At 38.3% G+C, this 16796-nt stretch overlaps 2 protein-coding genes across 2 annotated transcripts in view; both read right to left on the reverse strand.

Moving 5' to 3' along the window:
• The window catches only part of LOC140948381 (uncharacterized), an 11297-nt gene extending 6479 nt beyond the window's left edge, over positions 1–4818 (reverse strand). Inside the window, exons 1-6 of the mRNA XM_073397616.1 lie at positions 4522–4818; positions 3809–4111; positions 3017–3337; positions 2076–2196; positions 1368–1570; positions 595–779 (exon numbers count right to left, since the gene is read on the reverse strand). Coding sequence (XP_073253717.1) covers positions 595–779; positions 1368–1570; positions 2076–2196; positions 3017–3337; positions 3809–4111; positions 4522–4714 — 1326 coding nt within the window. The 5' untranslated portion in view covers positions 4715–4818. The remainder of the gene's footprint in view (positions 1–594; positions 780–1367; positions 1571–2075; positions 2197–3016; positions 3338–3808; positions 4112–4521) is intronic.
• Positions 4819–5520: 702 nt separating this feature from the next.
• On the reverse strand, positions 5521–7855 carry LOC140948819 (protein sidekick-2-like). Its single transcript, XM_073398094.1, has 3 exons — positions 7675–7855; positions 6365–6664; positions 5521–5864 (listed from the first exon to the last, which is right to left on the reverse strand). The coding sequence occupies exons 1-3, from the start codon at positions 7844–7846 to the stop codon at positions 5521–5523; spliced, it is 816 nt and encodes a 271-aa protein (XP_073254195.1). The 5' UTR covers positions 7847–7855.
• Between the last annotated feature and the right edge of the window lie 8941 nt (positions 7856–16796).

Below are 16796 nucleotides of genomic sequence, written 5' to 3' on the forward strand. Positions count from 1 at the left end.
AGTGTTTTAAAATTGATGTTCTATGATCATTCTGCGAAACTCGACCCTAGAAGCAGAGTAGCTGCAGTTCAAATCACCACTAGATAAATATGCTGTTCATCTGACTCACTCTAGGCTTTCAAATCTCCAGACAGTTTCTTGCTTGCAAAATCGTTTTTTTTTTTTGGGGGGGGGGGGGGGGGTTGGGGGTTTAAAACTAGTTTGACTTGCAAATACAATTAAACACATACTCCACCGTGGTGTAAAAGGCCTTTCTTGTTTTATAACTTGGTCTACAAGGGCGATGTAAACGTCAGTCAAATGCTTTGAGCTGATCGCTAGATACCTAGGCACTGATATGGACGCCATCATAGCTTTTAATGACAATTACAAATCACATATCTGATGTACATAAAACATATAGAAAAACTGAAAAAACTGCCCTTGCTTTGATAGTGGTTTCTTAAACGTCTTATCTCGTAACTGTGGCAAAAGGGGTCACCAAAAGAAGAAGGACCTCGCAAAAAAAAAAAATAGCCCAAGCGGTGAGAACAATGTTGACTATGTCAGTTTTGAGTCCTTTCCAAGTATCACAGATTGAATTGCTTGTGATACCTGACTTCTCTTGCGTCGAAGCCAATGAAGCAAGTCTCCATGCGCAATATACTCGATAATCAATAACAGAGGTTCAGATGCGGTCCAACAGCCAAGAAAACTCAACACATTCTGATGCTTGCCGATCTCCTTCATGAGCTCAATTTCGTTCATAAATTCCCTTCTCTGCTCTTCGTTTGCGTTCTCTGGAGGAAAAATTTATAGTTTAATCATCCACGAAAATAAGCATTGAAAACAATATTATTAACAGCTACATCACGTTTTTGCTAAAGACTATTACAACACACGTAGTTTATCTTTTATGGGGTTTAAAAACTTAAAGGGAGCGCGCCTAATTTAAACAAGGGGGATAACAATTGGCATTGATCGTTGGTTTGGGCAAACAGCGTAAGGGTTGCATACTTTTAACGTTTTCAACTGCATTTGACCTTTTCAGGTCATTTTAAGCTTTCCGTCGAGAACTCGCTACTGAAGTAAGTGCCCACATCATCCCCTTGCCCAGCAGAGCCAAATGCACCCAGCAACCAGCGGCCATTTTGAACGAAAGGAGTTTATTTATTCAAGGCAACTCGAACGACCGGACTTCTGGTGATTTCATTTGTCTGAAGATATCAATAGGGGATAACAAATTTGTATTTGACTAAATTCAATGATCCCGTTTTTACTCTGTGACTAAAACTCTACTTAGATTTCTTATACTACTTAGTTTACCTTAAGAAACCAATTTCCCTTCCAGAGACTATCAACAAAATGTAAAAACTGTTCACACTTACCATGCAGTTCTTTAACGGCAACAATCTTTTGCCGCCTAGCAGTAATATTCTCCCAGCCTCGCCCAATTAAAAAGTACTCTAATCCGTCCTTTAGTTTTGCTCTGTGAACCTTGCCAAATGCTCCCTGGCCCAAAACGTCAATATATTCTGTTCTTATAGGAGGAATTTCGCGGTAGTCTAATACTTGGATATCTTTTGTGGTTCTGAAAGGAAAAAATAATAACGGCTATTCCCAAGCTTTTTTCTGCTAGAGATATCATTTCAGCTGTCTTGCATCAAATCACAGTCGGATAGTTACGCCATACACGGGAATTACGTCAACTTTCGCAAAGTTTTCTTGGACCAGTAAAGCGCGTAACATGTACAAATTTTGTTGCCAAAAAGTAGAAGTACTCTCTACTTTCTTGCATCCAACAACTTTTCGCAACCTGAAACAATCTTATTCGTTCTAAGACAAGTTTGATTCACGGAAGGTAAAACGCACAACATCGCTGTTCAACTCGTTTTGCACATTTTCTGCCCTTTTCACCGTACCTTTTTTAAACCATTAGTCAAGCGATGACATCATAAAATCAATAATTATAAGTAACCTTTGTATCTTACCTTGCATACCTTACATCTAATAAACCCCAAATTTTATTTCGACTGAGTCTATCCCTCTGGTCTAAAAAACACCCGGAAGTAAAAAAAATATATTTGCAAACATACCTCTTGGGAGACCGGTTTCTTTTCCTTTTGTAATACCTGATGCAAACAACCAGTAGTACAACTACCAAGATCAGGAGCAAGCCGACGAAGATAAAGATCAATACATTTACAAGGGAAAGATCTGTAAGGCAAAGAAAGAAAAAAGCCGGTCGGCAGTAGTTGGAACCTAATTTTGAATGCATGTAGTTTGTCTGAAAATCATCCCTTATACAGTAATATTAATTATGTTAAGTCCTCAAGAAATGCAATTTGCTTTAGGCTACACTTACTATACGAGTCATATTTACTTTGGCGTGTTCTTACTGTAGGTTTTGGTTACCAGGGAAGACAATAATTAATTATTTTTGCCTAAGTTCAGGATAAAATTTGGTTGGTCTCGTTATGAGATATGACTCAATATATATGTCATATGAATTTAAGGCCTTTAAAAAGCGGGTTGTCTTTCCACTTTTTGGGGCAAATATCTGAATATTTCACCATAACGGAAAGGGGGCAAAAGGAGTAGGATCAATTGAATTGCTACACAACCTTGAATCACGTCATATCATTTTTTGAGGCTTAATCACAGACTCCCTGATTAATTGTAGTTGTTGTTGTTTTTTTAAAAAAGAAGTCCTTATTTTACATCGGTAGCTCGAACTGAATAGTCATCTGACGAACAAACCTGAAGCCCATAGTGGCTCATTTCAGCCTCCCCTCTCTCTTTCAGTGCTCCGTTTGATGCGTATGTAAATGGAAAGGAAAGAAGTCGAAAGAAGGATTTGTGGTCACACCAGGGAATCGAATCGGGACCTCCCGCACAGAAGGCCGTGCAGTGACCAACTACTTCGCATATCCTTCAATTCCTTCTAAAATCCTTCTTTCTAAATTATTGTATCACAGTAAATCCTAATGGAAAGGGGTTGCAACCACTACCCTTTCTCTTACATCAAAGCCCATACCTCCTTTCTGTGTCGTCAGCCCTTTCGTCGTATACTGCACAACACTGGATGGGCTCTCTCCAACCACGTTCCACGCCACGACCTGGAACGCGTACTCAGTTGAACAATTCATGTCCAGCTTCAGCTGATTGACATTTGAAGCTGAAACATTTACGTCGGTCCACTCATTGCCTTCGTACGGTGTTTGCTGTTTGTAGCGAATTGTGTAAAATAACGTCATGCAGTCACTTGAAGATGCATCTTGAGACCATTTTATAATTACACCACATGAGATTCCATCATTTGAAGAAATTACACTCATCTCGGGCTTGTTGGGAGTGTCTAAAAACATATGATGATAATGAAAGCAGAACATAGAAATATTTCCTATAAGCGGTATTTTCCGTCTGAGCTACTCAAAAATTATGAATTATTTCTAATGGAGTACCACTGGGTAATATATTGAAGAGCACATGCATATTACCAAAAACAATAAATTGTTTATTACAATTACTCATAAAAAATGCTTCAATCTTAAATTCCAATTACTTATTTCAAATTTCGTAACTCTGAGTTTAACCCCTCCAAGTGGTCCCATCCAAGTTGACCTGACGACCTCTCCACAAAGCTCAACGAAAATAAAATTTATCACAAAAATCATGATGACGGGTGGGGTTCTGAGCGAAAACAATCCCAAAAGGTACCAGAATTGTGACTCAAATAGAATTTATTTAAGCTCCTTTTAGTATCAGTTACAGAGTCTGAGAGCTCTCTGAATTCAAGGAACGACTGGTAACAAATGTGATAAATTACCTGTTTGGAAAGTATTTGCTTCCAAAGTCTCAGTCGGCCAACCATAGCCTAATTTATTCTTTGCCTTCACTCTTATACGGTATTTGCTGTTCGGCTCCAGCTGTGTAAATGAACAGGACGTTGTTTTCGAATTGTTTAATGCAATGCTGTTTATCCAATCCCAGGCGATAGCTGTATATATCTCCGCCAGATATCCCGTCACCGATCCCCCCTTTGCAGTAAGTGCTGGTGGGCTCCAGGTCATGTTGATAAAGCTGCAACCTCCAGTAAAGTTTGAATGCAAGACAGGTTGATATGGAACATCTATAAAATTGAGAAAAAAAATAGCGAAACATGCAGTTCACGTATACTACAAACTACAAAACACTAATGATCTGAATGATCTCGTTATATATAATAAAATATATATAATATACGAAACATGCAACTTCCGTATGTATAGTTTAAGTAACAGGCATCTTTCCTGGGATATTTTACCTGTAAATTATACCCAGTATGTTGAATGGAAGTCACACGAAATCAAACAAGGAGACACTCATAGCGGTACTCTTAAGTAAATATAAGAAATATTGTGGTACTTTTGAATTAATCTATAAAACTTATGGCGAGATTAGATTTATATATAAACAAGTAAAAATGTGTATATTATAATAGTATAGATGTTATTAAAAAAAAAACATTTATAACAAAGTATATATGCTACTTGTACTTACATTGTGCTGTTCTGATTTTCCACGCTCTGCTTGCCTCACTGCGTCCAAGATCATTCCAAGCAAAGACAGTTACTTCATACTCCTTGCTATGCTCAAGACGTAGTTCGTAACTGTTTATACTGGTGTTGGTAATATTCATTTCTGCTTCTTTCCCAGTGGTTGGCTTCAATACTTTGATTTGCAACGAGTACATTGTTATGCTGCAGTTGCTTTGCGAAGGGCTCGTCCAATGCAGGGTAATATTTACGCCAGAAATTTGCGTTTTATTATGTAGTATTTTTGGAGGTTTAGGGGGACCTAAAATCAATGCATCATACGGTCTGGTGATTAGAGAAAGGAATATCAAATAAAAGAAGAAATAAATTTGTTGATGAAGAGACCGTTATAAAAATAAGACAAACAAAATCATAACGAAAAATGGAAACAAACACAAATTAAAAAGAAGAAGATAAAGAAGAAGAAGAAGAAGAAGAAGAAGAAGAAGAAGAACAAGAAGAAGAAGAAGAAGAAGAAGAAGAACAAGAACAAGAACAAGAAGAACAAGAAGAACAAGAAGAACAAGAAGAACAAGAAGAAGAACAAGAAGAACAAGAAGAAGAACAAGAAGAACAAGAAGAACAAGAAGAAGAACAAGAAGAACAAGAAGAAGAAGAAGAAGAAGAAAAAGAAAAAGGAGACGAAAAGAAGAAGAAAATATAAGTCGGAAGAGATCGATGGAAGGAGGGATGATTGGAAAACAAGTAGAAGGATTGGGTCGTTCAGTTTAGCAATGGTACCAGAAAGGTGCGAATAATTCTTAATGGCAGGTACTCAGAATTGACGTTCGAAATTTATCACAAGGATATAAAACAATGGTAAATAACATTAATCGTGGTAAGTAATAGTGATTGAACAATGAACAGTTACTAATTTGAAAGCGAAGACCGCGATCGCGCCTAAGAGTGAAGTAATTTTCACTTCTTTTTAAATTATTATCAAGCACATTCCTCAAGTACACGGTTACCTATTTAACTGGAGCTCCGCATTTAGGCTTTCTAAATGAGTGCACTTGCCTATAAGACTCGTCGGTTTTGTTTTCACTGCCCACTCGCCTGGTCCCTTCTGGTTTATAGCTCGGACCTGAATATCGTACTCAGTTTCGCTCTGCAAATCTTTGAGCAAACAGCTGTTATTTGATAGGAAATTTGTGCAGTTAAACCATTGCCCAGTGTGTTCCCTGACCCGAACCTGGAAACCACTCGTTGGTCCTCCTCCAGAGTCCAAGGTGTCAGGAAACCATGTGACTTTAAACTTTCCACATTGTTTTTCAACGATTTCAATCCATTTTGGCTGGAATGGTACTCCTTTAGAAAAAAATAAATTAAACCAATTATAAAAATAAAATAGCATAAAAGAATAATAATAATAATAATAATAATGACAACAGTAAACAAAGTACTTTTCTTATGGGCTCAGTAAAATATCTGACTAATAAACTCCAATGAAACTCAAGCTTTCGTACATCTTCGAACCTCAAGAGGCTAGAGTTGCTCTAGAGTGCGCCTTGAGCAACTCTTACGCCTCTTTCGTGCTCTCCAAACTTCCCGCGTACTTTATATCTCGACACTGACCCGCGCGGACGTGTGTACCAATTGCTAAATTAAAGTACGTTGGTACTCGCGTTGCAGGCGTTAAAACGGGAAGAGAAATGGAGAATTCTACGCGAGTCTTCTCTCTAGGCAGCCCCGAATTCCCCATTTCCCTTTCTCTTTTAACGCCTGTCACACAGGCTAACTAGAGCCCAAAAGGATTAACTTGAGAGTTATTTTTAAGATAGAATGTATATAACAGAAAATCCCAGTACCGGTTTCTGTACGCACAGTCACCATGTTCTCATCCGGGATACTACTTCCGCGTTCATTCCATGCAATGACCATGACTTCATAAGTCCTGCTGCAGTTCAGCTTTAGGCGATACTCCGTTTTGTTCTGCTTTCCCAAATTCTTTGTTTGCCATTTTGTTTTCCCATTTGATATGGTCGCTGTTTCTCTAAAATGAACTGTATATCTAGTTATCGGGCAGTTGGTTTGTGAGGGATTTCTCCATGAAAGAGCTGCAAAACAGCCTTCTGGTTTGGCTGAAAATTCCATCATTTCCGGTACATCTGAAAAGCAAGAAAATGGAACATTGCTCTGACCACAAATCTTCTTTTAATTCCCCCCTTCCGGCAGCTCATCTATTTCAAGCACGTTTAGGTGGGTCCAACGTGGGGTGGGGGGGGGGGGGGGGGGGGTATTGAGTTAGTAGAGAGGGGGGACTTGTTTTATTTCGCGAATCGAGGCACTATACTCAGTACATTTTCTAATGATAATCTGGGTACCTTGGCCACCCAGTCGAGTATCAAAATCAAATCCAAATGTCACGCTTGGAATAAACTATACCGGATCAGTCAATGTGATAAAGTTGTGGTTAATTAATACACTCTATCATTTATTAATGAGGCTGTGAAGAATTAGGGGGGAGTAGAAAGGGGGAATAAACGAGGGGTGGGGCTTAACCCTGCAAAAAAAGGGGCGTTTATTAGACGATTTACGGTATTTACAACCCAATTTGTAAATTAAAACCTGAAGAGGGAGGAGGAGGTTACATAACATGTGTCGATACTTTAATACTTTATCTCGATGTGCGTTAATCATTTGGTTTGTAGTCATTTGTGATTAGAGCGATTTTCGTATGACCTTGAAATGCCGAAAACGCGCGAACAAAACAGAAACAACAAACGAACGAAAATAGAGCGATTTGATTGGTTTGTCGAACGGATACAAACGCGCGTGGCTTTTGGTTGGTTAAGCGAATACTGGGCTGAAAAAACGTTATGCGCGAAGAACTTTCTAGAAACCAATCGATATTCGCTTTAACGTCATACTGTAACACGACTGGCCAATCGAACGATGGCTTCTCCATATTAGGGTTTTCTTTGGCGGGAAAACGAAGAGGCCATGTTTTGATCTTTTCATCCATTGGCTGATAAAACAAATAACGAGCACTTACCGAAACCATTTTTCAAGGTCATACGAAAATCGCTCTAACAAATCATATTACAGACAATACATGATTCCTTTCTCTGGGGATTTTTAACGTAAGATGATCAAGGGCCCCTATCATCTTAATTACCTGTCGTTGTTGTCCATTTTTCTCTTGTCCAAAGGCTGAATCCCATACTGTTCTTCGCCCTGATTTGTAATTCATAAGCAGTATTACTTTGTACAGCCAATTCTTTATTACGAACATTCTTTGATAGGTTGAATTCTTGCTCATAATCATCCGCGAGATTTAATAATATCATCTGATACCCAGTGACATATACTGAAGATGGCTCTTCCAACTGCACTTTAATATTACGTCCGCAATTGATGGTTGATAAATTCTTAACCTCAGGACGGGATGGGACCTTGGAGTTCACTAAAAATAAGGTAGTAAATTAGTAATGACAAAAGATTTAGGGATTGCGGGCGAGATCGACCGATAATCAAAACGCCCTTGAAGATCAAACGCGCGTGATCAGATTACATTCTATGCATTCCATTCATTGTTAGTGTATTGGATGTCCAAATGAATGCTAGCCTGTTCCAGGCTCTCAGATATTGGGGGAAGACGCGAAAGAAAAAGGTACGCGAAAAGTTGGCGGGGCGGGAAAGAGGAAAAGGAAAGGAACCCCTGTTCTCCCCAGTTCCCTCGCGTTTTATTTTCGTGTTTGCCTTTTCTCAATTCAGGGGACCCGACTATCTCGCAGCCTGGAAAAGGCTAAATGAATGCTGGCTACCACATACGTGAAACCCAGTCGTAATGGAAAACCCGACGATTAGCATGCGGGCTCCTCTGGTCCCCCGAAGAAATAAGAACAACAACGTTAACAAAACTAGCGAGGAACTATCGCGCAAAAATGGTTCTCAGTAAAAATGTAGCAAAGTACAGTTTTCGAGTTTGATGAGTCAAAGACAACTTGTTGCCTTAAGGTTTCTTATCCCTCTATGTATAGCCTTACCCAATGATGACATGTTTCGGTTCAGTAATACAAAGGTCTTGGCTAACAGTACGAAAGTACGAAAAGTATTGAGTGAGATATAGATTGTTACTGATTACTTTACAAAGCCAATTAGAGAGAACACACACAAAAAAAACATACCATCTTCCAGTAATGGAATGTCTTTTACAGCTAGCACTGTATCAGGATCAAGTAGTTTACACTTGAATTGTCCAAGGTGGTGCTTGTTAACCCCTGTTATCTGGAGAGCGACAAGACCTTTCATTGTGGTTTGTTGACAAGAATTAGGCGGAGAGTGCGAGATGGATATTTGATAGTTTCCAAAAAGGTCTGTTATCTCCATACTATCGTTAAACATCCACTTCCATTGGTAAGAAGCTATTTTTTGGGAATCCAGATGGTAAGCTTCGCAGCTCAAAGTAACCTTTCCATTTGTTCCCATATTAGGAGGAAATGCCTTTATTTCAGGTAGTGCTGGTGGGCCTGTTGTGAAAAAGTAAGAAATAAGAACATCAAAAGACCGGACCGGCCGTCTGCGAGACGAGTCGTTCCCTTATCGGCTTCTCTGACAATTTTCCATTCACTTTCGCTTATATGAAATCCTTTCGGCAGCGTCGCGGATCGATCCTGACCATAGCGCCGCCAAAAGGATTGCTGATCTGATAACTGAGAATGCCATTCTCTAGTTAGCCTCTTTGATTTAAATGTTTTTTGGATATGCCTGTATCTAACATCCTTTCCGTTTATAAATCAGCTACTTTGACACGTGATTCTTAGCAAAGCTTTATAATACAGGCATTTGAATACGTCCCTGATTTCCTGGTAGGAAGCGCAGGTTATAACTTAGCCGTCGGGCCAAGAAAGAAATGGGGATTGAAAAACAGTGAACTGTGAGCAAGTTTTTCATATGGGCGATATCGTGAGAAGTCACGCACGAGCTTCGCTGGTCGATTGCATGTTCTTGCCCTGCTAGCTTCGCTCGGCTCTTCTCGGCCAAGGAATATACCTTTTAATTCACGATACTCGCCATCTTTCCCCACAATGATGGGAAAAAAAGCAATGTCAAAGAAAAATGTGATAAAATCTGCCAATACAAGAATTCGTGCTCATGTTTATTCGAGACAACAGAAAATTAACAGCTTCTTGTCTTAAAGACAAACATAGAAAAGTATGGGTGGAAGATATTATTTTTTTACTTTTCATGGATACTGTAGCCACCATGATGTCCTCACAGCAAATGACGTAAAACTTGCGAAACTCGAACCGTACATTTTGCATGACTTTAAATCGTCTTTCCGTTTTGAGAGGAAAAACAAACTCGACCGCGATGACTCATATTGGCAAATTTTACCCTTTGTTTACCCCCTGGAATACAACGTGACACGTAAAATTGGCATAATCCCATCAATCCTAAGGCAATCCCCCTTTTTTTCGTTTAGCTTCGAATGCGTTTCCTTATATTAGGTCGGTCGGTCGGATTGAAAAAAAGAAACCTAATCACAGGAAGTCTCCGAATAGGAGGTCTGGTACCCCAGGATGACAACAAAAGTTAACATTTACATATTTGGATTAACAAAATGCACAATATACTGCAAAAAATGTTCCTTTTTTTATTCCTGTCTTTCTCTATGCTGTTACTATGCGGCATTTTCAGATTAAAGGAATTTAAGGTGAAAAATGGTTTAACTACGTCGTTAATTTTTTTTTTTTTGAAAAATGACAAAAATTTGGATCGGTGTCACGACACTAAACGGAGAAAAAAAGAGGATGGCCTAGAGCGCGTGGAAAGATCGCATGGATCGTGAATAAGGTATATTTGATGCAAAATTGTTGTCTTCCTCTACCAACTGTCACTACCTACAACACCTTACAGGAAACAGAAACGATGAAGCTGCGGTTCTCAGTTGTGAAGTTGTTCGTAGCTTCACAGGTAAAATTTCCAGAATCTTGGATGTCCACATCAAGAATATGTAGGGTCACATTTATAAGCTTCTCTCCTGATCTCCTTCTCTCTATGATAATTTTCTGGTTAATCTCATCATTTTGCAATTCTTGACCATTCTTAAGCCACCTGACTACTGGTAGAGGCCATCCCTCGACTACGCAACTGTAACTTTGCTTTTTACCAGCAAAAAGAGATGAATGATCTTCAGATAACTGGATTGAGGGCCGTCCTGCAGTTAATTAGAAAAGGCAGAATTGCAAAACTTTATACCCCAAATTTTGTTACGTATCACTGAAGAGAAAGTAACCTGAAGGGGAAAAAGGATAACGTTTCCAAAACCAAAATATTTTCTTCCAGTTTCAATTAATGTTTGATATACCATAAACGTCTGCTTATAACGAAACTGTGGGCTCATACAACTTTGTGAGTGGTTTTCGGAGGGCTTATAACCTGACTAAGGCCTAGGCCAAGCGTCGAACTTTTCATGAGATGAACCACACTTGGTGAGATAGGTTCATGAAAAGTCCGAAGTCTGGCTCAGTAAAGTTCTTCTGAATGAGTTTGGATATTCCAACACGTTCTTAGACGGATAGAATGTTTGAAGATCTTCTTCGGGACAAACGTCGACCTTTACATGCGAAGAACTAATAAATTAAAAATTTGTGTGATAATGTTTATTTAGCTTTGTTTGAGAGAAAACTATAAATTAAAATTGCTTTTGGGTCTGATTCAGTTGATTGGTTCGACGCGTTCTAAGTTCGACGTCTGACCAAACAGACGATCTTAACTTAATTGAGGTCGACCCAAATTAGTGTTTGGTTGGTCTCATGGAAGGTTCGACGTTTGACCTGGGCCTTAAAAAGTATTTCAGAACAAGCTATTCAAAATACTTTTTGAATTTATAATATAAGCAAGATGAGGGCTCATCAGAGGGAAGGGGGACGATTAAATAGGATACATTTTTTGTTTACCGGTAGATGGGCATATAATTGGTAGGAGAGGGGCTTATAGGCGGACGTAGGGAGAGAGGGGCTTAATAGAGACGAGGAATTATGGCTTATTTAATATAGAAACGACGAAAGACGTAGAATACAAAATGGAAAAGCTCAAGTACGAGAAGTTGAAGGTCATGCAGCCGAGGACCAGAATCAAATCTGAACTTACAGTTGGTAAAAAAAAAAACATTCCGGATCATTCCAGAGGAAGTTTTACAGTCGTGATTGATTAATACAGTCTATCATTATCATTAGGGGGGGGGCTTATTTGAGAGGGGGGCTTAATAGAGGATTTACGGTGGTGTTATTACTGGATTACCAGAAGCCCACAATGCACTCATTCCACGTTAAGTGGGTAAATTGTGCCAAGGATTTTCGAAAAATCGAAGGTCAACAAATCAAACAAGTAGTTAGTTTAACCGAAAGATACATTATTGAAGGGTGAGAAACCAAAATTTGGTCAACATATCTTTTGTCTATAAAAAGTTATAGCCTGTTATTTAATAGCATCTAGTGTGATATTTTGTATGGCTTGAAACAGCACAGTGTTGCATTATAGTATGTTTTTTTTAATTTAGCATACTATAAAACGTTTAAAATGAAATCCGTGGAAGGCTAAGATCTGAGTTTTACATTTTAGTCAAGTCAGTGGCTCAAGGAATGAAAAAGTCAAGTTGTTCTGCCATGGTGTACTTTGGTCTGACGTAACAAAATATTGAGAATTTAAAATTGCTGTGTTTTTTTAATGTTTTTTCTTTCAAAAAGCCGTCAGACTAAACATTATTTTGCTAAATGTGAAGGAAAGAAAGTGTTGTTTACCTTTTTTATAGTTTGGAAACATGTGACCTAGTAGAAAACGAGTGATTATCAAATAAGTTTCGGTAACGGAAGTTACAGAAGGAAGGTAATATTTCATTTCTCTTCCAACTACTTACTTTTGGGATTACAGACCGTCTTAAATAACAATGCATATGACTTATTCCATTGAATTGAATTAATGCTAAACAGTTTTGGATGAAATTTTGGAATTTTTGGGGTGGAACAATGCTAAAAACAACAAAATGAGCAAAATAAATTGAATTGAAAAAAAAAAAAAATTAATAGATACATGGTAATCTGTTAGAATTCGTACAAGAATTGTAATACATGAATGTTGTAAGGTCCATTCACAGAAAAGAGGGTTGAACTAGCGAAAACAGCTTCAGATAATCCACTTCCTGTTTTGTGTAACCTCCGTTACTTTAAAAAAGATAATAAATTGATCAAGATGCCTGTCCCATTTTCATCTTATATTCCTAAATTGCCTAGAAATACTTCAAAGGAAAATAAACTTCTTTGAACTATGCAAAAAAACTCGTCAAACCACAAACTCAGCTAAAATTCCCTTATCACACTTGACAGAGAGGTATCTCACCAATGGCACACGTATGAGGGTTACTTATGACGAAATATTCACCAGATGTCATCAAGGCTTGGGTTGTTTGATGGGGCAATCGTGTGACAGCATTTCCTGAAATTTTCCTGACGTTTATCCCATGTTTTAGAGACCGGACAAATTCTTGGTAACGGAAGTTACAATTCTACCTTTTCTGTTACATCTTGAAGTGAAATTAATAACTCGGAAAAACCAAACATACTCCATAATAATCCTCACTAGCTCCTCCGTCACCACAAAAATCAGCACGACCCACTTTTCATTTTTTCCTGCTGTAATATTAGTAACGGAAGTTACAACCTTAACTGTTCACCCTGAATCCTGCTATTGTGAGAGGGAATTTCTTTCCACGGGCTTCTGCTCTGCATTTTCTGCATTGCGTATCAAAAAGAGCAAACTTAAGTAATATTTACCCGATGTAAATCATTCGCAGTATTTATTTCTAGGCCATTTGTGATCTGCCCTCAGATCGGTAACGGAAGTTTCATAAAAATAGCGGACACCAGTTCACTGTAGTTAAAAGCAACAAATGATCAGTAGGACTTTAGTTTAGGTCCCTCCCGAGACATTGCATTGATTAGTTTCCATAGTATAAGGCGACAAGCAAAAATATACCGTAACCTTCTATACCCACCCTCTCTGTGGACATAGCAAAATTGCATTTTTTGGACACTTTTGGCCTTGATTCCCTCAAAGTTACTGTCTACAGGAGCACAAAGGGGTACTGTCGCTATTTATTTGGGCATATTTTAAGTATTTTTCAGCGAAATGATTATGGGAAAACAATTTGAGTCCCCAAAACTTGCCATGGACACCAAAAAATGGTAATTTACCCACTTAACGTGGAATGAGTGAATGGACTCATGATCTCTGGACCGGAATAACTAAATGAAGGTAACAATTGGCCTTTCTTTAGGCATGTCCAACACTTGTGTAGGCTATGAAGAAGGATGAGGTATTAGAATAAGAAATAAAAATTTCAAAATTAAATTATAATTTTGATACAAATTATCCCAGAATCCTTTGAGGCAATTTTGTTTATAACTTTGACAATTTTATACGTAGAAGACTGACAGACCACAGCAAGGTAACATTTGCCATAAAATATCTTCCCATGTCATATCTCAGGAAATGACGTCATCATTCACGTGACTATCGCCGACATAGGTGATTTTTGTTTGCTGTGACAAGATTTCATTAACGAGTTAAAACAAATAGCATATTTGAGGTTTTAGTTGTGTGGGGCATTTAAATATCACCAGTTTACTTCCGGCATTTAAAATTTAAGGGGGTAATGAACATGAGCGAAAAAGTCGGGAGACAAGGCAGAGGGTTGTAGAGAGTCAATCTTTCATCACACATGAGCAGAGAAAATTTGCAAGAAAGTGAAGTTCTACTTGATAATTTTTTTCATGGCCAAAAGAGGGACCTGACGTCGTTAGTCACGCAATCAAAGTGTTTTGAATGTTTTAGTTCGTTTTTAAAGTACCTTTCATCTTCAATTTGCAAGTTTTTGTTGTTTTTCTCGACAATTCTTTACGCTCTATTGTCTCTGAGTAATTATTATTCTATTTCCAAATTAGAACCAAACGAAAACTGAGCCAGAAGTTTAAAAGTTGCGTAAATTGGCCGATACTTAATTTTGCAAGTTAAAATCGAAAAGGAGACCTACTTTTGAGACTTTTGTAAAATCTTTTTTCACGTTATCTGTTTGTTTGCCGAAGAAAATGTTTAACGTTTGTTAATAAAGGAGAACTTTCAAAGCTAAAAGGATGTATTTGGCGGCCATATTGTTTTTCTTCATTCTGGGGAGAGAGAGATCATGTAGCAGTTCTTCTATTAAACGCTAAAGGCCAAACTGGTTTGCTACCGTACCCTAACCTAAAACAATGGAAATAATGATAAACAATGTTGTGTTAATGTTTTCCCCGACCGATGAAAAGTATGGATAGCCGCGAGATCGATGGTTCATAGAGTCTTCGTAAATTTCTTAAACAATCACCGGCATGGACCAAGCCTGTAAGAGTATTAATGGATTTATTGTGAGCATTACGTCTAGCTTGGATCAGTTAAAGATTGAATTCTACACGGAAACCGAAAAAGTCATCCTTGAAAACTGTCAATCACCATAGAGAAGTATTATGTAGCTCTTTTAAACCTAAACCACTGTAAGCGCTCACCAAGATGGTCCAGTGAATAGAGGCCTTCATTTTTAGTTCTAACGTCGGAGGGTCAGGGTTCGAATCCCCTTGAAGCAAATTTTCCGGACCATATTTTTTCTCATTTTCTTTTTTACTCTCTTTTTTATCTGTGTGGTGCACATAGCTAGTAACATGATGTGGTAAATTGAAAGCAAAATTTACAGGAATATAAAAAATGCAATATGTATCATAGCATATCTACCGCTATTTATAGTAATACTGGACACTGTTACCATTACCCAGTTAAAACGTCGAATTTCACATGTGCCTAATTTAATTCGAGAAGTAACTGCTTTGAGATGCGACGTCTGAATCAACAGTTTCAAATCAAATACCACTTTGCCGAATCTGCGACTGAAATTACAGTCGAAAATTCGACTTAGGTTGCACATTTGATTTAGAAGTCGCGTTTCGCATGTGCCGAATATAATTCATTAATATTAGAAACCCTTATCCATATCGAACCATATTGGGTAACAATTTTCTCAGGAGACTGGGAATATTTACAACGACAAACGGATTTAAATTCGGCACCATTATATCCAACGGTTGAATCAACTGCCGAATTTAATTATTTTCTTCGACTAAAATAGGTGTTCGGCACTCATAAGAAATTCCACGTTTGAAATGGCCTAACATGACATAAGTTTCAGCTTAGCGGTTTGCAGGCTGTTCGTTATTAAGCTAGTTGTTCTTTTTTCTTTTCAGGAAGAGCAATTCCTATCTCTTTGTAAATCCATTTTATTAATCGGCTTGTGCCACGACTTAAGAATTAGCTGTAATAGTTGATTTTGTATGTCACTGAACATGATTTGTATATATAAAAAGCAGTGCACGTGTTCAATTTTCATCCACTTATGTTAATTAAAGCAAATGGCATCACTTCTCACTATAACAGACAATCTCAAACCGTGACTTCGTCGTATAAATTTGCAAAACCGAAGAAAAACAAGAAATCTAACCTTTTTGATAAAATTATTTTCAGGCTTAAACTCGAAGCTTTATAGCGGAGCTTCACGCGCGGCGCGAGGCGCCGCGCATGGGCGCTGCCCCATAGGTAAGAAAATGTGGCAATCTACTCATCCGAGAAAATTTGGTAATCACGTGACCGTACACCGACCGACCGACCGACCGACCGCCCGCCCGCCCGATCTTGAATGTGATCGAAGATGTTTGCTATTTTTTGGGTGTACTATAAGGCTATCAATTCGATGTAAGACGTTTCACTCTAAATTAACTTCGCCTTTCCCTCAAAAGTCACATGAATGTGCCCTTAAGTTAACTGATTTGTGGATTACAAGTTTGTGGTTTGATTTAAATTATACCTGGAATTTTGAAAACCTGGTTAGCAAAAATATCAACTCATTCTACGACTTGGCAATTTAAAACAATAAAACTCATTCAAAGGCCGATTAAAAGCCTTCATCTGACGCCGGGCAGTTAGTTAATGGTCCCTAGAAGCATTCCAACGACTGCAAATTTGAAATGACGCAAATTTTAGAACGTTTATTCAGTAAACTGACTTCGCGAAGTTTCAAACCGGTTTCATTAGGGAGTTTAAGATACGGCGACTACGGACTACGACTACGGTTAAACATGCTACTGCGCATGATCAAAACCACGTGACTGTTCATTTTTCCCACGTAGTCCTGAGGCTACGGTAAGTTGTTGAGCT

The sequence above is a fragment of the Porites lutea genome, chromosome 9, assembly GCF_958299795.1.
Source record: "Porites lutea chromosome 9, jaPorLute2.1, whole genome shotgun sequence".
Lineage (NCBI taxonomy): Eukaryota > Metazoa > Cnidaria > Anthozoa > Scleractinia > Poritidae > Porites > Porites lutea.

Coding starts and splice junctions, on each gene's coding strand:
- LOC140948819 (XM_073398094.1), bottom strand. CDS start 7,846: ATGATATTATTAAATCTCGCGGATGATTATGAGCAAGAATTCAACCTA. Junction 6,665..7,674: donor AAAATGGACAACAACGACAG/GTAATTAAGATG, acceptor CTTGCTTTTCAG/ATGTACCGGAAATGATGGAA. Junction 5,865..6,364: donor GACTGTGCGTACAGAAACCG/GTACTGGGATTT, acceptor TTTTTTCTAAAG/GAGTACCATTCCAGCCAAAA.